The sequence below is a fragment of the Eretmochelys imbricata genome, chromosome 2 (assembly GCF_965152235.1).
Source record: "Eretmochelys imbricata isolate rEreImb1 chromosome 2, rEreImb1.hap1, whole genome shotgun sequence".
Classification (NCBI taxonomy): domain Eukaryota; kingdom Metazoa; phylum Chordata; order Testudines; family Cheloniidae; genus Eretmochelys; species Eretmochelys imbricata.
The window spans coordinates 268949433-268977394 of record NC_135573.1 but is presented as its reverse complement, the minus strand read 5'-3'; the positions used below and the strand labels follow the sequence as shown (position 1 = coordinate 268977394).

The window sequence follows — 27962 nt, the reverse complement described above, 5'->3', positions numbered from 1 at the left end:
GCCCATACGTGCCGGACCCCACATTTCTCCCACAAGCACCAGAGCAGGGCCGACATGAAGTTGGATCCTTGGTCTGTCAAGACTTCCTTGGGGAACCCCACTCGGCTGAAAATGGTCAGGAGCGCATCCACCACGGTGTCTGCTTCAATGCAAGCTAAGGGCACTGCCTCGGGGTAGCGAGTGGCAAAATCTACCACCACCAGAATGTATTTCTTCCCCGACTGGGTCGTCTTGCTCAGAAGTCCCACGATGTCCATGGCCACCTTCTGGAAAGACTCCTCTATGATGGGCAAAGGCCCTTTCCCCTTGTCCCGGGCCTTCCCCACCCTCTGACAGGGGTCACAGGATCGGCAATACTGCCGGACCATGGTAAAGACCCTGGGCCAGTAAAAGTTCTGTAGCAACCTCTGCCGGGTGCGCCGGATTCCCTGGTGCCCTGTGAGGGGGATGTCATGGGCCAGGTACAGGAGCTTGCGGCGATACTTCTGGGGGACCACCAGCTGCCTCCTGATCCCACAGGACTCCACTTCCCCTGGGGGAGCCCATTCTCGGTACAGGAACCCCTTCTCCCACAGGAACCTCTCCTGGCAACCTGTCCTCATGGTCCGTACCACACTGAGGTCGGGCAGGTCCCTGAGCTTCCTCAAGGAGGGATCTTTTTGCAACTCGGCCTGGAATGCAGTAGCTGGGGAAGGGTCTGAGGGTCTCATTGGCCGGGTCTGAGGCCACAGCCTCTCTGAGCCGTGCCCCTCGGCGCTCCCTCCCCACCAGGGTAGGGTCCTATGTCCATTCAATATATATTTTCATAGAAACAAAGAATATCAGGGTTGGAAGGGACCTCAGAAGGTCATCTAGTACAACCCCCTGCTCAAAGCAGGACCAATCCCCAATTTTTGCCCCAAATCCCTAAATGGCCCCCTCAAGGATTGAACTCACAACCCTGGGTTTAGCAGGCCAATGCTCACACCACTGAGCTATCCCCTGCGCTTCGGTGTGGTACCCTCCCCAAGGTCAGGGCGCAGTGCCCCTCACCGGCTCTGGCTATGGGTCACAACCAGGGTGGTCTGGGGGTTGCTTGGCCAGTCCTCTAGGTCTCCCCCCACCAAAACCTCAGTGGGCAAATGGTGGTGTACCCCCACGTCCTTGGGGCCCTCGGCCCCCCATTTCAGGTGTACCCTTGCCACAGGCACCTTGAACGGGGTCCTGCCCACCCCTGTCAGAGTCAGGTAGGTGTTGGGCACCACCCGATCTGGGGCCACCACCTCGGGCCGGGCCAGCGTCACCTCCGCGCCCGTATCCCAGTATCCATTGATCTTCCTCCCATCCACCTCCAGGGGAACAAGGCACTCTCTCCGGAGGGACAGCCCCGTGCCTACCCTGTAAACCGAGCACCCTGAGTCCAGAGCCTCCAGCCGTCTGGCGGAGCTGGCCGGGGGTACTCTTTCCTCCCGAGCAGGTGGTAAACTGGTAGCCCCCCTTGCTTGGGTCGTCTGCCCCTCGTCCAGCTGAGTCCCTATCCAGTTAACCCTGGGTAGGTTGGGTCTGCTCAGTCTGTCCCTGAGCCTGGGGTACTGGGTCCGTACGTGGCCTCTCTGGCCACAGTGATAGCAGCTCAGGTCACGTTGGTCCCCTCGAGCGGGTCGGAGGGGCCCGACGCCAGGCGTTCCCCTTGGGAGGGGGTTCTCCCTATTTCCCCGCTGGGAGGCCCCATAATGACTCTCTTTCTACATCGGTGTGGGGCCTGTTCTTTTGGGACTCCTCCCGGCTACCCCCTGACCGACTGTTCACAAACTCGTCGGCCAGCTGCCCTGCGTGCTGGGGGTTCTCGAGCTTTTTGTCCCCCAACCACAGCCTCAGGTCGGAAGGGCACTGTTCATACAGTTGCTCCAGTACGATTAGGTCAAGCAGGTCCTCTTTAGCTTGGGCCCCAGCTGTCCACTTGCGGGCATACCCCTGCATCCGGTTGACCAGTTGTAGGTAGGTGACCTCAGGCGTTTTACGCTGACTCCGGAACCTTCTCCGGTACATCTCAGGGGTCAGCCCAAACTCACGGAGCAGGGCCTGTTTGAACAGTTCATAGTCCCCTGCCTCCGCCCCTGTCATCCGGCTGTACACCTCCACGGCTTTGGGGTCCAGTAAGGGGGTGAGAAACTGGAGCCTGTCTCCAGGGTCAACCCTATGCATCTCGCAGGCATTCTCAAAGGCCATCAGGAAGCTATCTATGTCCTCCCCATCCTTCCGCTGGGCCAGGAAGCACTTATCAAAGCTCCTTGCAGTCTTGGGTCCCCCCTCACTCACCGCAGCCGGGGCCCCACTGCTCCTTATTCTGGCCAGCTCCAGTTCATGCTGTCTTTGTTTCTCCTTCTCCTGACGTTCCCTCTCCTTCTCCTCCTCCTCCTGCTCATGTTGACATTGTTTCTCCTCATGCTTAAATTGTTTTTCATGATCCTCCAGCTCCCTCATTTTCATCTCCCTCTCCCATTCCAGCTGCATCCGCTCCAGGGATGGGGAGCTCTGCCGGGAGGATCCCCTGCTGGCTGCCGGGGTCAGGGTGCCCTCGGTATTCGCTGGGCTTCCCCCAACCCCTTCCCCAGGCCTAGGTAGGAAGGGTCTCGGGATGTCCTCGGCAGCAGTCTGACCCCTCCCAGCCCAGTCAGGCCCCAGGGCCCACGCTGTGTCCCCCGGGCGGCTTCCCTCAGGGACAGGGATCGGGTCATCCAAGCGATTGCTTTCCTCCAACTGGGCAATCAGCTGTTCCTTGGTGGACCTCCCGATGCGCAGCCCCCTCTGCCTGCACAGCTCCACCAGGTCGCTCTTAAGGCCTTTAGCGTACATCTCCCTGCTGGCCACTCGCAGGCCTGGGCAGCTTTCCACGGTTTCCAGGGAAAACCCCTTGTCTGCCAGTCCTTCCTGAGGTCACCACCTCTTTGCCAGGGTCGAGCTGCAGACTCCTCCATCCCTGGGACCACTCGCTGCAATCCCGCGGGGCATCCTTTTACTGAAAATTCCTTCTCTCTGGTCACACACTCCTAGGGGTTAACCGCCCCCTCAAACTGTCTCTCTCTGAATCTTCAGCACGCCTGGTCCCCGTCAATCCCCCTTCGTTTTACTGTTCCCCAGTCACTTACTGCAGGAAGCGCCGTTCACAGGGTGCAGTACATCCCACCCCTGCCACCAGTTGTCACGGAGTGTGGGGGAGTCCAGGCCCTGCACCCCTCTTCCTGGGATTCACTGAGACTCTCAGCCAGCCAGTAAAACAGAAGGTTTATTGGACAACAGGAACACAGTCCAAAACAGAGCTTGTGGGTACCCCCGGGACCCGTCAGCCAAGTCCTTCTGGGGGAGCAGGGAGCTTAGACCCCAGCCCTGGGGTTCCCTGCGTTCCTCCACCCAGCCCCAAAATGAAACTACCCCCCCCCCCCCAGCAGGCTCCCTCCTGCACCCTCTGTTCACATTCCCGGGCAGAGGTGTCACCTCCCCCTGGCTCAGGTGACAGGCTCTCAGGTCTCCAAGTGAAACTCCCCTGCCACATTCCCAGGTCAAACCCCCCCCAAGCATGGTGCAATACACAAGTTCCCTCTCAGAGGTAGGTGCGATGCACCAATGATACCCCAGACAATGGTGTGAAAGATCCAGGTGAGATAAGTGCGTTTGACAGGCCGTTCTCCCATCAGAGGAAGAAGAGCCCAAGAAGGAGGAAATGGCAATAAGCTGCAAGCAGGCAAAGAGGCAGAGCAACCAGGCTGCACCCCTCAGGGCAAAAGAAAACAGTAGCCCAACCCCCGAAAAAGAGACTAGAGAGCAGATCACAGCTAACAGCCCAGGAAAGAATAAAAAATCAACCAGACCCCCGACTAATCCAGGAGACTATAAACCAACGTACAGAAAGTGCAAAGATGCCAAAGGTTACTCGCAAAATAAACAGCTCCCCCCGCGGCCCAAGCCAAGGCAGCGCCCAGCGCGTTACGAGCAGCGCCCGCCAAGCAGTTTTTCTGTCTTTCACCGCACGCCAGGGGAGAGCGCGAACGCAGTCCCCCACTACCACAAATTATGCAGTCGAGTTTCCCGCATTTGGGGAAATCGCAGGGGTCAGCACACCCGCAGTGCAATGGATGAGCCTCGCCCTGGGAAAACCACCTTCGTGATTATGGTGTCTCCCCTGCCAGGTAAGTATGAATAACGCAGCCCCGGCCGCCGCCCGCCCTCGCTCGCCCCGCACTCTCAACCCACGGTGGGGCCCGCCGCGACACGCCCGCCGGCCCCGCCCGCGCCGGCCCCCACTGCCGCGACCTGCCCCGCGTGTCCCCGGGGCCCAGCCTTCCCCCAGCCGAGCCCCGGCTGCCGAATTCGGGCCCCGCTCGGCAGCCGGCTCCCGCTCCCACAGTGCTCTGCTCGCACACAGATCTGCATACGGGCTCACGCGGCTCCGCCCCCTCTCGGGCCCCGCCCCCGCCTGCCCGGGCCGGGCGCTCTCCCCAGGCCCGCCCCGCCTCCCCCGCGCTCCGAGCCCCGCGGCCGCCCCTCCCCCGCCAGGCGCCCTGGCCCAAGGGCCGCCCGGTCCGGCCGGGCCCGCTCCCCGCGGCGGGGGGGCCGAGCCGCCCCCGGCCTCAGTAACGCGCCAGAGCCCGGCGGCCCTAGAGCCGTAGCCGCCCGGCCCCGGGTCCAGGCTCCCGGAGAGACCCGGGCACAGCCGGGATCGGGGCCCCGCCTCTGCCGGGGGGGGGGGGGAAGACGCCGCGTTTCTCCTCCCCCCCCCCGAGGATGGTGCGAGACCCCAGGGACCCCCCCAGTGACCCCCCCGAGGATGGTGCGAGACCCCAGGGACCCCCCCAGTGACCCCCCCGAGGATGATGCGAGACACCAGGGACCCCCCCGAGGATGGTGCGAGACCCCAGGGACCCCTACCCCAGCCCGGTCCCCACCCGGCTCGTGTCACTGCAGGCGGCCAGGGGTGGCCCCGCTCCGTGCTCCGGGAGGCCCCGGGGCACCATGTGGGACCTGCCTGGAGAGGCCGAGCCCAGGGGGCCGTGTGGGGCAGCGCTGGGCCCGTGTTGTGGGGGAGCGCAGCCAGCCCCGGAGCCGCGGGGACCAGGCTGGGCCAGCTCCAGCAGGCCTGTTTGGAGGCCGGTGCTGCAGCGTGCAGACCGGTCACGCTGGGTTATTGGCCTGGGAGGCTGCACCCAGCTCCAGCCCCACTCTCCAGGAACCCACGTGCAGTGGCAATACCCAGCCGCCCCAGTCACTGCCGTGGGGAGGGGCTGTGACGAAGGGGGAATTTTCTGCAATAGTTTCATGATGCTGACGCCTGCCTCAGTTTCCCTCTGTGCTTCACACGGCTGCCCACTGGGTGCAGCAGGGTGCCACGCTGCTCTGGGGCAGCGCGGGAGACACGAGCTGTGTGTGGTACCTAGTGGCAGTGGCGTGGATGGGGCATTGAAGGAGGGGCTGAAACCAACCCATAGCAATGGAGGAGCCAGAAGAAATAACGGGGCCCCCACGGCTGCCCCAGTGCCACGGCACCACAGGCTGCTGCAGCCGGTGGAACATGCGAGCCCAGCCTGGCATGCCAGGAGCGGTGGCGTTTGGAGAGACTCGGTAGCTCTCTGCTGGGCCTGACGGAGCCAGAGCCGACGTTGCAGACCAGCGGGGCTGGGTGGCTGCGCCAGGATGGCCCAGGTCTGAGCCCTCCCACCCCAGTGCAGCAGGAACAATGTCCTGAGGCCAGGGCCAGGCGCCGAACAAACCCAACCCAGGAGCCCTGTGCCCGGCAGGGCCCAACAGGGCTTCCCGCAGGACTCGGGCTGGGCGGGACGCGCTGCTGGGCCTCATGGAGAGACGGGATCGCGGGGAGCCACGGAGAGGGAGAGACAGGGATCGCGGGGGCTGCGGAGAGAGACAGGGATCGCTGGGGGCTGTGGTGAGAGACAGGAATCGCTGGGGGCTGTGGTGAGAGAAAGAGGGATTGTGGGGGGGCGCGGAGAGAGACAGAGACGGGGATTGCTAAGGCCCAGACTTGGCGTCATGGAGGCTGCTGAGGTCCCAGGGCGCGGCCCACGCCCAAGGGACTGGTTCCAGGCTGGGCCCAGACCAGCCGCGGTGGCTCCGTGACAGGGAAATCAGCCTCGCAGGGTCCGTCCTGTGGGCACATCGGTAATACTGGGTCTGGCAGCGCATCCCGGCCGGCTCCTGTGGCCTGGGGTTACGGCCCTGTTCTTGTGCACATCTCCCCAGCAGGGACCCGGTTCTCCCACGGGCCGAGCCAGCCCCGGCAGCAGGGCTGCAGCGCCAGGGAGGAAGGTTCCTCTAAGCCCATTCATAGGCGCCGAATTCTGCTGGCACCGATGGGTGCTCAGCCCCCTGACTCCACCCCTGTTCCGCCCCTGCCCCACCCCCATTCCAACCCCTCCCCAAAGTCCATGCCGCAACTCCACCCTCTCCCTACCCCTATTAGGCTCCTTCCCCAAATCCTTGCCCTGGCTCCGCCTCCTCCCCTGAGCGCAGCATGTTCCAGCTCCTCCCTGCTCCGTCCCAGAGCTTGTTTTGCCACGAAACAGCTGTTTTGCAGCAGCAAGCGCTGGGAGGAGAAGCGGGGACACGGCGCGCTCACGGGAGGAGGCGGAGGTGAGGTAAGGTGGGAGGGGAGCTTGGCTGCTGGTGGGTGCTCAGCACCCACCAATTTTTTTCCATGGGTACTCCAGCCCTGAAGCACCCATGGAGTCGGTGCCTATGACCCTATTAGCCGCCCCATGGAGCTGGGGGAGCATCAGCCCCACCGCTGGCAAAAAGAGAACAAAACCAGGCCAAGCTCAGACCCCATGAGTGCGGGGCCATGTCGTGGGCCATGCTACGGGTGAGCCTTGGTGCTCCGGACCATGCCCAGCAGCCCCCTTTGGGCGGGGGGAGCAGTGACCCCCCCACTGCAACAGCTGGAGGAGTCGCCTTTGGAACCAGCTCTGTTCACTTTATTACTGAGCTACAGCAGGACAAGCCCGGCGGGCAGTGCGGGGGGTCTGGGGAGCCTGCAGCTAGGACACACGCTGCCATCTCGCCGTCCTCGGCCGCCGGCACAGCGCGGGGGCCCCAGTCAGACACCGTCCCGCCCGGCCACGGGCCATCAGCGCTCGGAAAAGTCCCCACCTGGCAAAAAGAAGAGAAACCCCAGATTACGGAAGGGGCTGTTCAGAGAACGCAAGTCCCTGCCCAGGGCAGGGCAAAGGCTGGTAATGCCACGCACGTGCTGTAGTCATAGGCTCCTGCACCAGGCACGGAGAGTGAGGCTGTGCGTGCGATACCCATGGCTGTGCCGTGCAGTGGGGTGATGCTGGGACCCAGGGCACTGCTGTGCGTGCGATACCCATGGCCGTGCCGTGCAGTGGGGTGATGCTGGGATCCAGGGGCACTGCTGGGGTACGGCTGTGCGTGCGATACCCATGGCCGTGCCATGCAGTGGGGTGAGGCTGGGACCCAGGGCACTGCTGTGCGTGGGATACCCATGGCTGTGCCGTGCAGTGGGGTGAAGCTGGGACCCAGGGGTACGGCTGTGCGTGCGATACCCATGGCCGTGCCGTGCAGTGGGGTGAGGCTGGGACCCAGGGCACTGCTGTGCGTGGGATACCCATGGCCGTGCCGTGCAGTGGGGTGAGGCTGGGACCCAGGGCACTGCTGTGCGTGGGATACCCATGGCTGTGCCGTGCAGTGGGGTGATGCTGGGACCCAGGGGTACGGCTGTGCGTGCGATACCCATGGCCGTGCCGTGCAGTGGGGTGAGGCTGGGACCCAGGGCACTGCTGTGCGTGGGATACCCATGGCCGTGCCGTGCAGTGGCTGAGGCTGGGACCCAGGGCACTGCTGTGCGTGGGATACCCATGGCCGTGCCGTGCAGTGGCTGAGGCTGGGACCCAGGGCACTGCTGTGCGTGGGATACCCATGGCCGTGCCGTGCAGTGGGGTGAGGCTGGGACCCAGGGCACTGCTGTGCGTGCGATACCCATGGCCGTGCCGTGCAGTGGCTGAGGCTGGGACCCAGGGGCACGGCTGTGCGTGGGATACCCATGGCCGTGCCGTGCAGTGGCTGAGGCTGGGACCCAGGGCACGGCTGTGCGTGGGATACCCATGGCCGTGCCGTGCAGTGGGGTGAGGCTGGGACCCAGGGCACTGCTGTGCGTGGGATACCCATGGCCGTGCCGTGCAGTGGGGTGAGGCTGGGACCCAGGGCACTGCTGTGCGTGGGATACCCATGGCCGTGCCGTGCAGTGGGGTGAGGCTGGGACCCAGGGCACTGCTGTGCGTGGGATACCCATGGCCGTGCCGTGCAGTGGGGTGAGGCTGGGACCCAGGGCACTGCTGTGCGTGGGATACCCATGGCCGTGCCGTGCAGTGGCTGAGGCTGGGACCCAGGGGCACGGCTGTGCGTGCGATACCCATGGCCGTGCCGTGCAGTGGCTGAGGCTGGGACCCAGGGGCACGGCTGTGCGTGGGATACCCATGGCCGTGCCGTGCAGTGGGGTGAGGCTGGGACCCAGGGCACTGCTGTGTGTGGGATACCCATGGCCGTGCCGTGCAGTGGGGTGAGGCTGGGACACACAGGGTCATTCCCCTGGCAGTGTGTTCTGGGACCACTGGCCCAGGAGGCAGTGTGAGACCTCGGAACAGGAGCCCTGCTGCCCCTGTGCTACCAGACCAGCCGTGCCGCTGGCCCAGACACTTGCTCCATATCCAGCTGGCCCCTGAGCCCAGTCCCTGCCCTAGTCCCAAGCTGTGCTGACACCTCCATTTGTGCTCTTGGAGTCTCCCCGGCCCCCCATGTGCTCCAAGGCCCGGCCCCGGCGCCCGCTCCAGCCCACGTCCCGGGGCCCGGTCAGCTGATCACCACTCCCAGGTGCAGCCCCCTGCCCGGTTCAGCTGAGAGTGCAGAGTGAGTGCCGCACGCCCAGCCGGCCAGGCGCGGGGCCCCCCAGCAGCACGTCCCGAGCGGGGCCCCCAGCAGCACGTCCCGAGCGGGGCCCCCCAGCAGCACGTCCCGAGCGGGGCCCCCGAGCAGCACGTCCCGAGCGGGGCCCCCAGCAGCACTCTCGAGCGGGGCCCCCCAGCAGCACGTCCCGAGCGGGGCCCCCCAGCAGCACGTCCCGAGCGGGGCCCCCCAGCAGCACGTCCCGAGCGGGGCCCCCAGCAGCACGTCCCGAGCGGGGCCCCCAGCAGCACGTCCCGAGCGGGGCCCCCCAGCAGCACGTCCCGAGCGGGGCCCCCCGCAGCACGTCCCGAGCGGGGCCCCCAGCAGCACGTCCCGAGCGGGGCCCCCCGCAGCACGTCCCGAGCGGGGCCCCCAGCAGCACGTCCCGAGCGGGGCCCCCAGCAGCACGTCCCGAGCGGGGCCCCCCAGCAGCACGTCCCGAGCGGGGCCCCCAGCAGCACGTCCCGAGCGGGGCCCCCCAGCAGCACGTCCCGAGCGGGCCCCCGAGCAGCACGTCCCGAGCGGGGCCCCCGAGCAGCACGTCCCGAGCGGGGCCCCCCAGCCGGCCAGGCGCGGGGCCCCCAGCAGCACGTCCCGAGCGGGGCCCCCAGCAGCACGTCCCGAGCGGGGCCCCCAGCCGGCCAGGCGCGGGGCCCCCAGCAGCACGTCCCGAGCGGGGCCCCCAGCAGCACGTCCCGAGCGGGGCCCCCCAGCAGCACGTCCCGAGCGGGGCCCCCCAGCAGCACGTCCCGAGCGGGGCCCCCAGCAGCACGTCCCGAGCGGGGCCCCCCGCAGCATGTCCCGAGCGGGGCCCCCCAGCAGCACGTCCCGAGCGGGGCCCCCCAGCAGCACGTCCCGAGCGGGGCCCCCCGCAGCACGTCCCGAGCGGGGCCCCCCGCAGCACGTCCCGAGCGGGGCCCCAGCAGCACGTCCCGAGCGGGGCCCCCAGCAGCACGTCCCGAGCGGGGCCCCCCAGCAGCACGTCCCGAGCGGGCCCCCGAGCAGCACGTCCCGAGCGGGGCCCCCGAGCAGCACGTCCCGAGCGGGGCCCCCCAGCCGGCCAGGCGCGGGGCCCCCAGCAGCACGTCCCGAGCGGGGCCCCCAGCAGCACGTCCCGAGCGGGGCCCCCAGCCGGCCAGGCGCGGGGCCCCCAGCAGCACGTCCCGAGCGGGGCCCCCAGCAGCACGTCCCGAGCGGGGCCCCCCAGCAGCACGTCCCGAGCGGGGCCCCCCGCAGCACGTCCCGAGCGGGGCCCCCAGCAGCACGTCCCGAGCGGGGCCCCCCGCAGCACGTCCCGAGCGGGGCCCCCCAGCAGCACGTCCCGAGCGGGGCCCCCAGCAGCACGTCCCGAGCGGGGCCCCCAGCAGCACGTCCCGAGCGGGGCCCCCAGCAGCACGTCCCGAGCGGGGCCCCCGCAGCACGTCCCGAGCGGGGCCCCCAGCAGCACGTCCCGAGCGGGGCCCCCAGCAGCACGTCCCGAGCGGGGCCCCCCAGCAGCACGTCCCGAGCGGGGCCCCCAGCAGCACGTCCCGAGCGGGGCCCCCAGCAGCACGTCCCGAGCGGGGCCCCCAGCAGCACGTCCCGAGCGGGGCCCCCAGCAGCACGTCCCGAGCGGGGCCCCCGCAGCACGTCCCGAGCGGGGCCCCCGCAGCACGTCCCGAGCGGGGCCCGCGCCCGCTCGCTCCGCTCACCCTGGCAGGGGCTGCATTCACAGCGGTGGATGACGGGCAGCGCCACCGGCTCCACCTCCCCGCCCGCGCACGGCAGGCTGAGGATGCGCACGGGGCTCACTGGGTCCAGGTGGTAGCTGCAGCAGGCACACAGCGTCTGCAGGTACGGCTCCTGCGGGAGAAAAGCACGGCTGGGCGGCAGGGCACAGGCCACAGCAGGGGATCAAGGGGAGCTTGGCGGCCCTGGCAGGCCTGGGCCAGCGGGGGGCAGACAGGGATAGGATCCCGGACCGGGCTAATGGCGGGGCTGCTGGTAGGCGAGGAGAGCCCAGAACGGGGGTCATGGAGACCCAGCTGCATGCTAGCTCCTGTTACGCTGGCTACCACCAGGTCTATGATCTACCAGGTTGAAGCCAATGGGCAGGCTAACCCTGCTTCTTCCTGGCGTAATGGAAGGAGCAATTAAACCCCTTTTATGTGTGCCAGGCGGAAACACCAGAAGCCACCATGCAGGGCAACAGACCTTATGGCAAAGCCTGATGAGAAGTTAAACCACGTGGGATGAAGAGTTCCCTGCCTGCAAACACAAGGGCAGGGGAACGTCTGAGGAGCTCTGGGTGTGAGGGAGAGAGGCAGACAGCAGACAAAAAGAAAAGGAGGACTTGTGGCACCTTAGAGACTAACCAGTTTATTTGAGCATGAGCTTTCGTGAGCTACAGCTCACTTCATCAGATACATACCGTGGAAACTGCAGCAGACTTTATAAACTGGTTAGTCTCTAAGGTGCCACAAGTCCTCCTTTTCTTTTTGCGAATACAGACTAACACGGCTGTTACTCTGAAACCAGACAGCAGACAGCGGGAGGAGCAGTGGTTCATGCGGCCTGCAGAGGGAGTGGAGGGACAGAGCTCTTTGGGCACAGAGCTCGCTAGAGGGGCGGGTTTGGGGACTTTGCGGCCAGGAACCTGCCTGTTGCTTGTTCCTACTGTGTTCAAGGAAACAGGCTTTTGTACATCCACTGTAAATAAACCGGCTGCACCAGTGACTAGACCTCATTCGTACCACGCATTTCTCCTAATGCACACAACCTGGCATGGCCCTGAGCACGGGCTCCCCGCTGGGGCCGGAGGGCACACCCTGGGGTGAGCTGTGGGACAGAGGAGACAGCGTGAGCTGGTTTTCCTGTTGACCCAGGGCGCTCCCAGCACAGACAGACTCTAAAGGGAGAACTGGAGCCTTTCCAGGGGGAAGGAAACCCGCAGCTGGAGCTTTCCCACGGAGCAGAACTGTGGTCGGAGATAAAGTCTCTGGTAGGGTGACAGCTACACGAGGCTGGGGCGCAGCGGGGAGCCCACCTGCTAATTCCCAGTGAGTGCCCAGCACCCCGCTGCCAGAGCCCAGAGGTTTCCCTGGCAACAGGGGAGGCCAGGAAAGCTTCGGCCACGGGAACTCGCCAACAGAGATGAGGTGCAGCCGGGACGTCAGGAGCTGAGGGGATTCCAGGAGTCGCAAGGCCACGGTGGACCCAGCTACCTGGGCGTGGAACTGGGCCAGCCAGAGAACCTGGGTAAGCCTTTCCTGAGCCCCTGGTAACCCGCGGGGAGGGGGAGAGAGAGCTCAGCTCATCCCAGCTCAGCGATACACTAGCCATGGGAGGCTCCCTGGGCTCGGGGCAGCGTCTTGGCCCAAGTGAACGGCTGCAGAGATGAACAGATGGGGGGTTACGAGCAGCCAGCTTGGGTGGCCCAGCTGTGATGGTGCTGAAGAACTGACCACCTGAGCAGAGACTGGTACCAGACCTGGGACAGGCCCTGGCTATGTAGCTCAGAGCCAGCCAGGGCCCAGCTCAGGCCTAGAAGATGAGGGTGAGAAGAGACCTCACCTGAGCTGGAGAGAATCAGGGAAGGCGTGTTCTCGGCACACCCAGAGACCAAGCAGGCCTTCCAGGATACTGGCGATGGATCTATTTATCAATGCTCAGCTGGATTTAGCCTGGTGGATTTAGCTCATTCGGGAATCTAGGGGTGGCCAGGCTGAAGGGGCAAAGCTTGGCCATACGAGGATCAGCCCCCAGTTTGCTCAGAGTGGGGCAGACACACAATGATGGGAGGTGCTGTGAAACGCATGGGAACAATAACAGCTTTTAGACCAGACACGCCAGTAATGCTGGGGAAAGTGCGATCTAAACGTGCCCCACCAGGCTGGAGCTGGAGACAGTGACTGGGGAGCGGGTTGGAAGCTGGGGCACTGGCCTGTGAGCAGTCTGGCTAGCCGCGAGGGCGGGCGAGCTGATATCCGGGTGGCTTTAATTCTGGCTAACAGCAGGAGCCGTCTGTGCCACTTCAGCCTGCCAGGACGCCTGGCGAGACGCAGTCCAGGCGAAACAAACGACCTACAGGCAGTTGGTCGGCAGGGACCACATTGTCCTGTCTCCACGCTAACCGCGCCATGCCGTGCTGGCTTTACAGCTAGGAAAAGGGGCATGGGGGAGCCCTGCTTGGAGGCCCCAGGGAATTTCCGCTGTGAAAGCTCCTGTGGGGTGGGCACGGCAGTGGATGTTTGGTTTCGGCGGAGTGACAAACGGGCTCGCGGGTTGCAATCTGACGCGGTGGATCTCGAGCACTGGAGAGAAGGGAGCCCCGGCTGACGGTGTGTCCCAGCCCCAGAACTGGAGCGCTTCCGCACAGAGGCACGCAAAGCGCCGGGAAGGAACGGAAGGTTGTCAGAACAGGCGACTGCCGGCCACACACAGCCTTTGCGGGGTTTGCGGGGCTCTGGGGTTCGCCAGCACTAAACCATTGCCCAGGCAGGCTGAGAAAGGGAAACCAGCCCAGGGGCCAGCAGAGCACGATCTGCCATTTTCAGCGTGGAAAAGGGCCCTTGTGGCTGCCCCGTCTTGGCCGATCCCCGGTTCCAGTCCCTTTTTGCAATGGACAGAGGTGCCGGTGCACAGGGCTTGGGGCAACGGGATTCAGAGGCCACTGGCTCATTATAGCAAACGACAGCCTCACCGCTCCGTCTGAAAGGAGCTCCCGGCCCACCTCCACCGGCCTGCGTGGGAGAGGCCAGATCCGCGGCGAGGCCGGATCACACAGCCCTGTGCGGTCTCCAGAGTCAGGAACCTGCGGCTCAGCTTGCCAGGCGGCGGGCTCAGCTCGGCCAGGCCTGGGACGCTGGCGAAGTGCTCGGCCTGGGGGCAGCACTGTGCCCACAATCCCGGCCAGGCGCCAGGCTCTCCGGCTCTCACTCACCTCGGAGATGACGTTGGTGCGGGAGGCACAGCGGCCGTTGCAGTAGCTCACCTCCACGCCGTGCAGGGTGCAGCGCCCCTTGGTGATGTTCCGCACCTCGGTGTAGCGTTGGCACGCGGACGACGGCTCCTCTGCCAAGGAGCGAGGGGAGTCACCACAGCTCCCGTCTTGCGAGCCCTCCCACGCCAAAGGATCCCGCCCAGCCCCAGCATGCAGCTTCCTCTGGGGCGGCCCCCGGCAGCTGGCTAACAGCTCAGCGCAACAACCACCAGCTCAGGGCAGTAGCCCCAGCACAGTCCTGAGGGGACGTGGGGGCCGACTGGGCCAGGATGCCGGGCTAACGGGATGGCACCTGTGGGCCTGAAGAATCAGGGTGAGGGTCAGGGCTACAATGTAATGCCTCCTCCGAAAAATGGCGCACACAGCACCCTGAGGGCCATGCGGGGGCACCGGGGTCAGCACCAACAGAGAGGAGAGTGCCCCCTAGTGCTCCCCCGGCAGCACCCCCCCTCCCCCAGGGCCACCCCAGAGACTCCCAGTGCCAAGAGGGCCCCGGCGGCTCCCTGCCATGGGTGACTCCATACCGAATGATTCTCTCCGGCACACGGGGCAGCAGCTGCCGGGCTCCTGCACCTTCACTTCCCCCTGGGGACAGAGAGTGAACGTGAGTGATGGGCAGCCAGGGTGCCAGGCGCCAGGCCAGGGCTGGTGGCTCGCTGGCGCAGGACGGCTGAGCCCGGGCCTCTCCCGGCCAACAGCCCGTCACCCGTCTCCATGGCCGTGGGTGGCTCTGGCTCTGTCCCTGGTCCGGCCTTCAGTGTCTCCTGTGTAGGAGCCGGCCTGGGGCCATCTGGCCTGGGCTCAGAGTCGCTCTTCACTGAGCTGAGTCCGGCTTGGGAGGGATCTCCCAGCACTGGGCCCTCTGAGCCCCCCAACCTGCCCTCCACCAGCTCCTCCTGCTGTGCTCCAGGGGCTGCTGGGAGAGGCCGGGGGGAGGGAGGAGGACCAGGGCTTGTCTCCGTGGCCAGTCCCAGGCAGCGGGTGCACAGGCTGGTCTGGTTGGAAGGGGGAGTGTGAGGCTGTGGGCGGGCAGGCTGCCCGTGTGCGCCCCAAGGGGCATTGTGGCCCTGCCTGGGGGACGGGAGCAGACGTGCGGCCAGCCCGAGGTGGCTCCGCAGCAGCAGCGGGATCGACGGGCCGAGCCAGGCCGAGCCGAGCTGAGCCGTACCTCGAGGCAGACGAGAGGGGGGCATCCAGCCGTGCACACGGCCCTCCCGTTCAGGCAGCGGCAGCTCTCACAGCCCTCCTGCCACTCGGCTCCGGGCTGGGGGAGAGAGAAGAAAGGTTGGAACCAGCAGGGCCGTGGGGGACGGACCCCAGGCTCTGGCTGCCCTCACCCAGCGGGGCTGCATGGGGCTCCGGCTCCCCCAACCCAGCAGGACAGTCCCCAGGCTCCGCCTGCCCCAAGCCATGGGACCGTGTGGGGCAGACCCCAGGCTCTGGCTGCCCTGACCCAGTGGGATCATGAAGGGCAGACCCCAGGATCCGTTCCGTCCCGGGTGAAGCTGCCCTGGGCCTGGCAGCACGACAGGTCCCCTGGCTGGGCAGGTCTCCCTGGGCCATCCCGTGCCGTGGGGGTGGGGGTGGAGCGGCAGCCCCCGCACACTCACCGGGCGCAGCTGGCCCCCGTGCTCACACTCGCAGTGGGCGGCGGTGACACAGTGCCCGCTGCTCTCCCGGTACCGCCCGGCCTCGCAGACGCAGCCCGGCACGGCCCCCGCACTGCAGTTGTGGCGGGGCTCCTCGTAGATCTGCTGGCAGGTTCGCTCGCAGGGCGCCGTGGGGCCAGGGCCGTGCCAACTCTCCCCTGTGGGGCAGGCTGCAGCAGCAGCGTAGACACGTCAGGCCAAAGGCCCCCTAACCCGCCCTCCCTGGCGCAGAGCGATGGGCCCGCCTCGTCGGGCATGCCCCCTTTCCTGCCTGCTGCACAAGGGCAGAGCCATGGGCCCCTGCAGCCCCCTGTGCCCGCCACCCCCATCCCTGCCACCCTGAAGCTAGTGGGGGGGAAGCCCTGGTCAGTAGCCACTGTGGGGCCCAGGGGGGCGGCTCCCCTGTACCCCCCATAGCATAAGGCCCAGCAGCACACAGGGACCCTGCTCCCCGGCTCAACCCGTCACCCACCCCCACCCCAGTAGTCCCAGCAGTCCCAGCCGGCCAGGCCGGGGGGCTCACCGCAGTCGGGCAGGGAGCAGGGCGTCCGGCGCGTCGGGGGGCCCAGGCACTCGGCCCCGTCGTACAGGCGCTGTTGGAGCTGGTGTCTCTGGGAGACCCGCACGCCCGGCCCACACGTCACTGAGCACGCCGACCAGGCTGACCACGCCGACCAGAGGCAGTCCACTGTGGGGAGAATGTGGGGGGGGGGAGTCAGGGCCGAGCCCACGGGGAGGGATCAGAGCTGAGCCCCGGCATTCTGAGGGGGGACCAGCACCAACCCCAGGGCATTTGGGGGCTGAGATGTGGGTACTTGTCTGTTGCACTAACAGCTGCCACTTCCCCCGTGCTCGGAGGGGTGGGCTGCCCTCACTGCGTGGGCTCCATGGGTGCTGGAGGAGCAGAGACCTTCCGCCCCACAGCACCTGCCCCCTGGAGCAAGCTCCCTGCACTGCTGTCACGGAGTCCCTGGGCGATGCTCTGGAACTGCTCCCCATGAAGCCAGGCAGGACTCTGGGGCAGTCGCCTTCCTGTGAGCAGCCTGTCTGCAGGACACACAGCTCCCCCGGCTTCCCCCTTCCTGGGTCTGACCTCGGAGCATTCAGCCTCCTCTGCCCCTCCCTGCGCTTCCCCCCAGCGAGTCCGCCCAGGCGGGGTCCTGGGGAAGCCAGAGGGTCCTGCCCCGCAACTTCACAGTCAGATGGGACTCTCAGCCAGCCAGTAAAACAGAAGGTTTATCAGACGACAGGAACATGGTCTAACACAGAGCTTGCAGGTGCAGAGAACGGGACCCCTCAGCTGGGTCCATTTTGGGGGGCAGTGAGCCAGACAACCACGTCTGCACTTCACTCCATGTCTCCAGCCAGCCCCAAACTGAAACTTCCTCCAGCCCCTCCTCCTCTGGGCTTTGTCCCTTTCCCGGGCCAGGAGGGCACCTGATTCCTTTGTTCTCCAACCCTTCGGCTCTCACCTTGCAGGGGGGAAGGGCCCAGGCCATCAGTTGCCAGGAAACAGGGTGTCGGCCATTCTCTGTGTCCAGACCCCTGCCCACACCTGCCCTCTAGGGCTCTGCAATGATTATACACCCTTACCCCACCACCCAGACACTCAAGAACTGTATAGGGGAAACTGAGGCACCCCCACACTATTCAGAGGAAACATTAAGAACTGTCCCACTTCGTCACAACTGCCAACGCTGCCTCCCAGCGACCCCCGCCCGCCAGACTCAGCTGGGCCGTCTCGCCGCCGGGGGGCAGGGCCCGGGGGCAGCGGGCAGCACACCATGCTCCCTGCTGATCTGCCTGCAGGCCGGGAGTGGGGTGGGTGGGGCTTGGCCGGGGGTCTCTTACCGTTGCAGTCCCGCTGGGAGCAGCTGAAGGCGCCTCTGCGACAGACACTGCAAACAGGGCGAGGGTGTGAGATGGGAGCCGGCTCCTGGCTGCCGCGCCAGACTTGCCCACCCCAGGCACCGAGCCCTGCACCCCCAGCACTCGGCTCAGCCCCAGCCATCATCCCCACACAGCTGGGGAGGAAACTGAGGAGAGGAAGGGGCCTACCAGCCCCCACCCAGCAGTCAGTGGCAGAGATGGGGATGGAACCCAGGAGTCCTGGCTCTCAACCTCATGCTTTATCCCACTAGACCCTACTCCCCTCCCAAAGCCGGGATAGAACCCAGGAGTCCTGGCTCCGAGCCCCACTCTAAGCTGTACACACGGCTCCTTCCCTGCTTGGGGGTTTCGTGCCATGGGGGCTAAGCGCTATGCACCTGGAGCAAGGTCAGTCCCACCGGCCAGCCCCCTCCCTGGTGAGGGGGAGTTCTGGTCCTGCCAGGGCCAAGCCGCCATGGCTCACGGCCCCCCAGCCCCCTGTCCCACAGTGGCCGTTCTGTGCCCACAGCCAGCCCCCCGGCTCCGTGCTGCCATCCCAGGGCAGAGTACAGTGTCTGCCCCACAGCCCTGGAGCAGAGCCACCCGGGAGCCCTGGGTCGCACGGGACCAGGCCCAGCACCATCTGTGTGGGGCAGACCCCCCACCCTCGCTGCAACCCCCCCCGGCATTGTCTACAGGAGGCAGTGCTCCCCCGACACTGTCCATGTGGGGCAGCTTGACCCCCAGCACTACCTGCAGCCCCCCCGCCCCCGCCCACACCAGCCTGCAGAGCGGGAGGGGAAGGCGGCTGCCCCGGGTAGAGCTCAGGGCTCTCCAGCCCCCCATGCCCCGGCTCGGCACTGACCAGCTGTTGCACTGGTGGTAGATGGTGCTGCCAGCCGGGTACTCTCTCGCCCGCTCCTCCTGCGACAGGTTGGAGGCCCAGGGCACAGCAGGCGCAGGGACCAGCGAACAGCGGCATTCCTCCGGGGGCACGCACCCCCCGCCCTGCAGCACCTGCAGCAACGAAGCAGCTGCCACTTGCCCCCCGAGACCGGCCGGGGAACCCCCGTTCCCCCTTCAGAGACCGGGCCTGGGAAGCCCCTGTCCCCCCATCAGAGACCGGGCCCGGGAACCCCCTGTCCCCCCCTCAGAGACCGGGCCCGGGAACCCCCTGTCCCCCCATCAGAGACCGGGCTGGGGAACCCCCTGTCCCCCCCTCAGAGACCGGGCCCGGGAACCCCCTGTCCCCCAGAGACCGGGGCCGGGAAACCCCCTGCCCCACCCGACACCCAGGCTGGGGAACCCCCTGTCCCCCCCCCCGAGACTGGGCCGGGGAACCCCCTGTCCCCCCGCAGAGACCGGGCCCGGAAACCCCCTGTCCCCCACCTCAGAGACCGGGCCGGGGAACCCCCTGTCCCCCACCTCAGAGACCGGGACCAGGAACCCCCTGTCCCCCACCCTCAGAGACCGGGTCAGGGAACCCTCTGCACCCCCCCCCCCAGAGACCGGGGCTGGGAAACCCCTGTCCCCCCTCAGAGACCGGGCCCGGGAACCCCCTGTCCCCCTTCAGAGACTGGGCCCGGGAACCCCCTGTCCCCCAGAGACCGGGGCCGGGAAACCCCCTGCCCCACCCGACACCCAGGCTGGGGAACCCCCTGTCCCCCCCCCAGAGACCGGGCCCGGGAAACCCCCTGTCCCCCCCCCAGAGACCGGGCCTGGGAAACCCCCTGTCCCCCCCCTCAGAGACCGGGCCAGGGAACCCCCTGTCCCCCACCTCAGAGACCGGGACCAGGAACCCCCTGTCCCCCACCCTCAGAGACCGGGTCAGGGAACCCTCTGCACCCCCCCCCAGAGACCGGGGCTGGGAAACCCCTGTCCCCCCTCAGAGACCGGGCCCGGGAACCCCCTGTCCCCCTTCAGAGACCGGGCCCGGGAACCCCCTGTCCCCCTTCAGAGACTGGGCCCGGGAACCCCCTGTCCCCCAGAGACCGGGGCCGGGAAACCCCCTGCCCCACCCGACACCCAGGCTGGGGAACCCCCTGTCCCCCCCCCAGAGACCGGGCCCGGGAAACCCCCTGTCCCCCCCCAGAGACCGGGCCATGGAACCCCCTGTCCCCCCCTCAGAGACCGGGCCATGGAACCCCCTGTGCCCCCAGAGACCAGGCCAGGGACTCTGCCCCACAACCTGGGGAGGAGGAACCCGGGGTCCCAGGGAGCTGGCCCTTGTCCATCCCCAGCAGACTCTGTCCAGGCCCCGCAGCCAGGGGCCCGGGGCGCAGCTGCTGTCACAGGCGGTGAGTGCCCTCGAATGGCAACTCATGGCCTCCGTCTGTTCGGTGCCAGACAGGACCAGCTCCTTCCTCCTGCCAGCCCAGCCCTGGCGCCAGTGGTAGGAGACTCTCTGCCCTGCCCCGGCTCAGTGCCAGGCAGGTGTGCCCGGGCCAGGGGGCCAGGGGAGGGGAGCGGCAGCAAGAGGCCAGAGCCCAGCCCGGGGCCCCGCGGAGCAGGCGGGGCTGGCGTCTCAGACCCAGGAAGCAGCAGTGGGGCTGACATTGGGGGCAGAGACCCACCTGGCCAGGAGGGCAGGCACAGCCGGGCTGGCACTCCTCCCGTAGGCACTCGGTCCCGGGGCGCAGGTCGGAGCAGGCGCGGGGACAGGCATTGGCGCAGCTGCTGTACACCTGGGTGCCCGGGCACTCTGCACACAGCAAGGGGGGGCAGGTCACACTGGGGAGCCACGAGCCCCCCAGCCCGAGGGGGACCCATAGACCACAGGCAGGGGCGTCCACAGCCTGCGAGTCTCCCCTACCGCACCCATTACAGACGGGGGCTCCCCTCTGCCAGACACGCCGTGTCCACGTACAGACGTGGGGCTCCCCTGCCCCAGACGCGCTGCATCCATTACAGACGGGGGCTCCCCTCTGCCAGACACGCCGTGTCCACTTACAGACGTGGGGCTCCCCTGCCCCAGACGCGCAGCGTCCATGTACAGACGTGGGGCTCCCCTGTCCCAGACGCGCTGCACCCATTACAGACGGGGGCTCCCCTCTGCCAGACACGCCGTGTCCACGTACAGACGTGGGGCTCCCCTCTGCCAGACACGCCGTGTCCACGTACAGACGTGGGGCTCCCCTGTCCCAGACGCGCTGCACCCATTACAGACGGGGCTCCCCTCTGCCAGACACGCCGCGTCCATGTACAGACGTGGGGCTCCCCTGCCCCAGACGCGCTGCATCCATTACAGACGGGGGCTCCCCTCTGCCAGACACGCCGCGTCCATGTACAGACGTGGGGCTCCCCTGCCCCAGACGCGCTGCATCCATTACAGACGGGGGCTCCCCTCTGCCAGACACGCCGTGTCCATGTACAGACGTGGGGCTCCCCTGCCCCAGACGCGCTGCATCCATTACAGACGGGGGCTCCCCTCTGCCAGACATGCCCTGTCCACTTACAGACGTGGGGCTCCCCTGCCCCAGACATGCCGTGTCCACGTACAGACGGGGGCTCCCCTGCCCCAGACGCGCCGCATCCACAAACAAACGGGGGCTCCCCTGCCCCAGACATGCCGTGTCCACGTACAGATGGGGGCTCCCCTCTGCCAGACCCTATGCTGACAGGGGCTCTCCTCCAGGCCCCCCTAGGGGGGTCTATGCCCTCAGCCCCTGCAGGCTGACATGTTGGGGGCAGGCTGCAGGCTCTAGGGAGCGCCGCTCTCCCCCCATTCCCGCGCTCCATGCTGGATGCCCCCCCCCGGCCCCCAGCCTGTACCTGGCGTGCAGTTGTGGGTCTGGCAGGCCCGGTGCAGCAGCAGGGGGGCAGGGCAGTGCTCCCCCCGGCCCTCCCCTGGGGACAGCAGGCTCCGGCTCCGCTCCGACACGCCCCCCCCACAGCTGGCGCTGCAGGGGCTCCACGCCGACCACGGGCTCAGCTGGCAGCCGGCTGCGGGGGCAGGGCAGGGTCAGGCCGGGCACAGGGCTCACCCCCGCCAGGGCTCGGCAGGGGGAGCAGGCTCAGGGAAGGCAGCGACCGGGGTGGGATCCCGGGGCACCGGGGAGGTGCTCACTCCTGGGGGATACAACAGGCAACAAGAGCAGCAGCTGCTGAAGGGCCCCAGATGGCCGTGGGTTTGGCACTCACCCGGGCAGGGCCATGGGGCCCGGCACTCACCCGGGCAGGGCCGTGGATTTGGCACTCACCCGGGCAGGGACGGGGGGCTGGCACTCACCCGGGCAGGGCCGTGGGGCCCGGCACTCACCCGGGCAGGGCTGTGGGTTTGGCACTCACCCGGGCAGGGCCGTGGGGCCCGGCACTCACCCGGGCAGGGACGGGGGCCCGGCACTCACCCGGGCAGGGCCGTGGGTTTGGCACTCACCCGGGCAGGGCCGTGGGGCCCGGCACTCACCCGGGCAGGGCCGTGGGTTTGGCACTCACCCGGGCAGGGACGGGAGGCCGGCACTCACCGGGGCAGGGACGGGGGGCCGGCACTCACCCGGGCAGGGACGGGGGGCCGGCACTCACCCGGGCAGGGACGGGGGGCCGGCACTCACTGGGGCAGGGCCGAGGGGCCGGCACTCACCCGGGCAGGGACGGGGGGCAGGCACTCACCCGGGCAGGGCCGTGGGGCCGGCACTCACCGGGGCAGGGCCGTGGGGCCGGCACTCACCGGGGCAGGGACGGGGGGCCGGCACTCACCCGGGCAGGGCCGAGGGGCCGGCACTCACCGGGGCAGGGCTGTGGGGCCGGCACTCACCGGGGCAGGGACGGGGGGCCGGCACTCACCGGGGCAGGGACGGGGGGCCGGCACTCACCGGGGCAGGGACGGGGGGCCGGCACTCACCCGGGCAGGGACGGGGGGGGCCGGCACTCACCGGGGCAGGGACGGGGGGCCGGCACTCACCGGGGCAGGGCCGTGCGGCTGGCACTCACCCGGGCAGGGCCGAGGGGCCGGCACTCACCGGGGCAGGGCCGTGGGGCCGGCACTCACCGGGGCAGGGCCGAGGGGCCGGCACTCACCGGGGCAGGGCCGTGGGGCCGGCACTCACCGGGGCAGGGACGGGGGGCCGGCACTCACCCGGGCAGGGCCGAGGGGCCGGCACTCACCCGGGCAGGGACGGGGGGCCGGCACTCACCCGGGCAGGGACGGGGGGCCGGCACTCACCGGGGCAGGGCCGTGCAGCCGGCACTCACCGGGGCAGGGCTGCAGATTGCACTCCGTGATCTCCTCCATGCCGTCGGGGGTACAGGGGGCCCCGGCGGGGCTCTCCTGGCAGGGGCGGTGCCGGAGGGCGCTGCCTCCCCCGCAGGTGACGGAGCAGGGGCTCCACTCCGCCCAGGGCCCGTAGGAGGGGCACTCCGGATCGGGGCAGGCGAAGATGCCGTTCCCACACGTGCTGCAGGCAGAGAGACGGCTCGGGGGGGGGTCACAGACACACACCCGCACACACGATCTGCCCCTGCCCAATGGCCGGGCTCAGCCCCTCAGCAACTGCCCAGCAGCGCCCAGCCCACATCCCGCTGGTGATGGGCACCCGCCCAGCTCTCTCCTGGCACTGCCGGCTGCCAGGCCCCCAGCTCGGGGCAGACGTTCCTCACATTGCTCCTACGTGCCGGCCCTCGGGCTTCCTGGAGAATGTTCCCACCCTCCGCAGGGCCACCGCTCCCGGCTCTGCGCCCTCCCATGTTGGCAGCCCACTCCCGCTGGGTGCCACGGTCACTGCCAACCCCATCGACAAACCCATGGCAGTGGGTCGACGCACCCGGGTGGCCAGCCCGGCCTGGCTCTGGAGACCCCTTTGTGGCCTGCTGGGATTAGACGTCCCTTGGCGGTGTCTCCTGCGTGGCTCCCTTTGGGCCACGCTAGCCCTTCCCCGGGCCAGGGTCCCCTCCCAGAGCGAGGCGCCCGGCCAGCCCCTCCGGAGCTCGGGGGAGGATCCGGGCCCCCATTCGGCTGCCCGCTCCTTACCAGTTGTGACAGTCCAGCTCGGCCGCCTGCCCCGGCCAGAGCTCCCACGTGCCGTTGGCTGTGGGCAGCCCGCAGCGGCAGGCCAGGATTGGCACGCACACGCCGTCCTGCAGCAGCTGCCCCTCGGGGCACCGGCAGCCTAGCGGAGGAGCGGGAGGTCAGGGGTTGGGACCAGGCACCCCGAGTTTGGGACTGAGACTGCAGGAAGGGAGAGGTGGGGGCTGAACAGGATGTGGGGTTCAGTTGGATGGCAGGATGGGCTGGGGGGCCTGAGTGGGAGCTGTGGGGCTGGTTATGGATGGGGGGAGAAGAGCTGAGCAAGTGCTGTGGGATTGGGTAAGGATGGGGGAACAAGGGGTACTGGCTGATCACCGTGGGGCTAGGTACAGATGGGGCGGAGGAATGAGGGGGCTGAGTGAGCGCCGTGGGGCTGGGTAATGAGGGGCAGAAGGACGAGGGGGCTGAGTGAGTGCCGTGGGGCTGGATAATGTGGGGCAGGAGGATGAGGGGGCTGGGTGGATGGGGGGGATGAGGGGGCTGAGTGATTGCCGTGGGGCTGGGTAACTTGGGGCAGGAGGACAAGGGGGCTGGGTGAGTGCTGGGGGGCTGGGTGGATGGGGGGGACAAGGGGGCTGAGTGAGTGCCGTGGGGCTGGGTAATGTGGGGCAGGAGGACGAGGGGCTGGGTGAGTGCTGTGGGGTGGGTACAGCTGGGTTAAGCGGGGGCGGGTACCTGGCTTGCACTCCCCCTGCAGACACTCCACGTGGTCCCACAGGTCAGCACAGGTGCGAGGGCAGCGGTTGGCGCAGGCCGGGGCATGCTCCTTGCCCCGATCTTCGCACTCCTCCCCTGGGGGCACAGACGGGCAGTCAGGGAGCCCCCATTCCTGTCCTGGAGCCAGCCCCACTTGGGGGCATGGCCAGGAGGGGCAGAGCCAGAGTCCGTCAGATGTCCGGCGGGCAGGTTCCCAGCCACACCTGGCTGGGTCTGGAGCTCCCCGCCCCGCTGGGCATCCCCTCCCGCAGGGCGCGGCAGGAAAGCTAGACGGGGCGCAGCTCTCGAGCGGGGAGCTCCCATCCCCCCAGCTCCCAACAGCCCAGTCCAAGGGCCCTGCTTGCCACGGGGCGACCATGAACGGGGGACTGGGAACCCTCACAACGCCTGGCAGGGCCTGTGCCGGGGATGGTCCTGAGGGGGAGGCAAGGCCCTGTGCCGGGCACGGATGGATGGCAGGGCCCTGCTCCGGGCATGGGTGGGCAGCAAGGCCCTGTGCCAGGTGTGGATGGATAGCAGGACCCTGTGCCGGGTGCGGACGGATGGCAGGGCTCTGTGCCAAGGACGGGTGGGTGGCAGGGCCCTGTGCTGGGCGTGGATGGATGGCGGGGCCCTGTGCCGGGAGCAGGTGGGTGGGACCCTGCTCCGGGTGTGGGTGGGTGGGGCCCTACACCGGGCGCGGGTGGGCGGCGGGGCCCTGCGCCAGGAGCGGGTGGGCGGCGGGGCCCTGCTCCGGGCGCGGGTGGGCGGCGGGAACCCGCGCCGGGAGCGGTGTGGGCGGCGGGGCCCCGCGCCGGGCGCGGGTGGGCGGCGGGGCCCCGCGCCGGGCGCGGGTGGGCGGCGGGAACCCGCGCTGGGAGCAGGTGGGCGGCGGGGCCCCGTGCCGGGCGCGGGTGGGCGGCGGGGCCCCGTGCCGGGCGCGGGTGGGCGGCGGGGCCCCGCGCCGGGAGCGGGTGGGCGGCGGGGCCCCGCGCCGGGAGCGGTGTGGGGCGGCGGGGCCCCGCGCCGGGAGCGGGTGGGCGGCGGGAACCCGCGCCGGGAGCGGGTGGGCGGCGGGGCCCCGCGCCGGGCGCGGGTGGGCGGCGGGGCCCCGCGCCGGGCGCGGGTGGGCGGCGGGGCCCCGCGCCGGGAGCGGGTGGGCGGCGGGGCCCCGCGCCGGGAGCGGTGTGGGCGGCGGGAACCCGCGCTGGGAGCGGGTGGGCGGCGGGGCCCCGTGCCGGGCGCGGGTGGGCGGCGGGGCCCTGCGCCGGGAGCGGGTGGGGCGGCGGGGCCCCGCGCCGGGAGCGGGGTGGGCGGCGGGAACCCGCGCCGGGAGCGGGTGGGCGGCGGGGCCCCGCGCCGGGCGCGGGTGGGCGGCGGGGCCCCGCGCCGGGAGCGGGTGGGCGGCGGGGCCCCGCGCCGGGAGCGGGTGGGCGGCGGGGCCCCGCGCCGGGAGCGGGTGGGCGGCGGGCCCCGCGCTGGGAGCAGGTGGGCGGCGGGGCCCCGTGCCGGGCGCGGTGTGGGCGGCGGGGCCCTGCGCCGGGTTACCTGGGCAGGCGGCCGTGTTGCAGCTCTCCGACTGGACCCGGGCTCCCCAGCACTGCCTGTCCTCGGCCGGGTCCCGGACGTGGCGCCGGCGCAGCCGGAAGCCACCGCTGCAGGGCTCCCGGCACGGGCCCCAGGGGCTCCACTCGCTCCACAGGCAGAGATCTGAGAGCCAGAGCCAGAGCTGCAGCACTGGGCATACAGCACCCCCCCCACACGGGCCCTTCCCGGACCCACGCTCCTCACCCTGCCCGTGGGGCAGCAGGGATGCCAGCCCCTGTTCGCTCCATGTCCCGGACACCCTCTGCCCCTGGGCGCATCCACCCGCCACTGAAATGCAGCCACTGCTGGGGTAGGACGGCTGTAGGCTCAGCAGTGCAGGAGGGGACCCAGTTGGGGGGCAGGGGATCGAGGGAGCCAGGTGGGGGGGAGGAGGAGGGAGGCTCCCAGAGCCCCAGCTAAACACCCTGAGATGGGCGTGTGGGGCCAGCACTGACAGAGGGTAGAGCGCCCCCACCTGAGTCCCCCCGTCCCTACAGCCCAGCACCCCCTTCCAAGTCCCTGCCCCGCTCCCTGCAGCCTGGCGCCCCCTGCCAAGCCCCTGCCCCACTCCCCGTGGCCCAGCATCCCCTGCCCAGCCCCCGCCCCGCTCCCCGCAGCCCCTGCCCCCTGCCCAGCCCCCGCCCCGCTCCCTGCAGCCCAGCACCCCCTACTGCCACCCTGGGGCACCGGGGCCAGTGCTGACGGAGGGGCTAGCCCCCTCCATTCCCCGCAGCAGGTGGGTTTCTCTGGGCGACTCCCACCCGAGCAGTGACCCCGTCCAGCCGTGCCCCGTGTGCCCCGGCTGCAGCCCCCTGCCCCAGTTACCTTCGCAGAGGTGGGGGTTGGGGCACAGCTGCTCCTGCTGCAGCTCGGCTGAGCACAGCGCTGCCTCGCCGGCCCAGGGCAGGCCGCTCTGGGGGTCCAGGCATACCCTGTAGCGATGCTGCACCGAGGCCAGGGGGCCGATGTCTGGCTGGGGGTGCCCACTGTCCTGCCAGCCGCCGTGCTGCGCCAGGAGCACGGAGAGGGTGCCAGGGCTGAGAGCTGAGAGGGGCAGGCAGGAGGTGCAGGGCGTCCAGGCCGACCACTCGCTGAGGGGCAGCAGGCCTGGCGGGGCAAAAGCCACAGGCAGGGCCCGTGAGCCCCACTGACGCCACCACGGGACGGGCAACAGGGTCAGCGTCTGCAGAGAGGGTCACGGTGCGGAGTTTCCCTCCGTCTGCCCAGCTCCCGCTGCCCTGCCCAGGGCACCGACACCCAGGGGAGCGGGGCTGGGCCCTGCCCGGGGCACTGACACCCGGGGGAGGGGGCTAAGTAGAGGGGCACCGACACCCAGGGGAGCAGGGCTGGGAGGAGGGGCACCGACACCCTGGGGAGCAGGGCTGGGCAGAGGAGCTGGCAGGGACGCAGACCCAGACTGGCCCAGGGCCTGCATCAGCGGAGGGGGCAGCTAGGCCACGGGCAGAGGCCATGTGCCCCTGGAAGGGTAGGACAGGCTGGCTGGGGGGGCAGAGGGTGGGTATCAGGGATAGGGGCTGGCTGGTACAGGGTTGGGTATAGGGGTGCAGGGGCAGGCTGGCTGGAGGGGCAGGGGGTGGGTATCAGGGATAGGGGCTGGCTGGTACAGGGGTTGGGTATAGGGGTGCAGGGGAAGGTTGGCTGGAGGGCCAGGGGGTGGGTATCGGGGTGCAGGGACAGGCTGGCTGGGAGGTGCAGGCTGGCAGGTACAGGGGTTGGGTATAGGGGTGCAGGGGAAGGTTGGCTGGAGGGCCAGGGGGTGGGTATCGGGGTGCAGGGACAGGCTGGCTGGGAGGTGCAGGCTGGCAGGTACAGGGGTTGGGTATAGGGGTGCTGGGGCAGGCTGGCTGGGGTGGCAGGTGGGGGATAGTGGCTGGCTGGGGGGCAGGCTGGCTGGGAGGTGCAGGGGGTGGGTATCGACATGGGGGCAGGCTGGCGTGTGGGGGGAAGGGAGCGGGTATCGGGGATGGGGTGGCTAGGGGTGGCAGGCTGGCTGGGAGGTGCATGGGGTGGGTATTGGGGATGGGGTGGCTGGGGGTGGCAGGCTGGCTGGGAGGTGCAGAGGGTGGGGATACGGGTGGCTGGGGGTGGCAGGCTGTCTGGGGGGCAGGGGTTGGGTATCGGGGATAGGGGCTGGCTGGTACAGGGGTTGGGTATAGGGGTGCAGGGGCAGGCTGGCTGGGGGACAGGG

The 27962-nt window shown here is 68.9% G+C and overlaps 2 protein-coding genes and 1 non-coding gene across 3 annotated transcripts in view; all 3 read right to left on the bottom strand.

Annotated features, from left to right (window-relative positions):
- Positions 1-27962, bottom strand: part of LOC144260047 (uncharacterized) — a 317403-nt gene that overhangs the window by 52540 nt on the left and 236901 nt on the right. The gene's annotated exons all lie outside the window — the stretch shown is intronic.
- LOC144261668 (U1 spliceosomal RNA) lies at positions 4011-4174 on the bottom strand. The gene has a single exon (XR_013345374.1). It is a non-coding gene; the product is annotated as a U1 spliceosomal RNA (small nuclear RNA).
- LOC144261115 (SCO-spondin-like) overlaps positions 7115-27962 on the bottom strand; it is a 136735-nt gene continuing 115887 nt past the window's right edge. The window contains exons 98-114 of the mRNA XM_077810286.1: positions 26799-26860; positions 26579-26726; positions 25715-25876; positions 24146-24262; positions 23414-23552; positions 22639-22841; positions 21220-21390; positions 20022-20149; positions 18314-18465; positions 17431-17477; positions 16103-16267; positions 15541-15749; positions 15099-15194; positions 14455-14515; positions 13871-14001; positions 10641-10791; positions 7115-7137 (exon numbers count right to left, since the gene is read on the bottom strand). Coding sequence (XP_077666412.1) covers positions 7115-7137; positions 10641-10791; positions 13871-14001; positions 14455-14515; positions 15099-15194; positions 15541-15749; positions 16103-16267; positions 17431-17477; positions 18314-18465; positions 20022-20149; positions 21220-21390; positions 22639-22841; positions 23414-23552; positions 24146-24262; positions 25715-25876; positions 26579-26726; positions 26799-26860 — 2165 coding nt within the window. The remainder of the gene's footprint in view (positions 7138-10640; positions 10792-13870; positions 14002-14454; positions 14516-15098; positions 15195-15540; positions 15750-16102; positions 16268-17430; positions 17478-18313; positions 18466-20021; positions 20150-21219; positions 21391-22638; positions 22842-23413; positions 23553-24145; positions 24263-25714; positions 25877-26578; positions 26727-26798; positions 26861-27962) is intronic.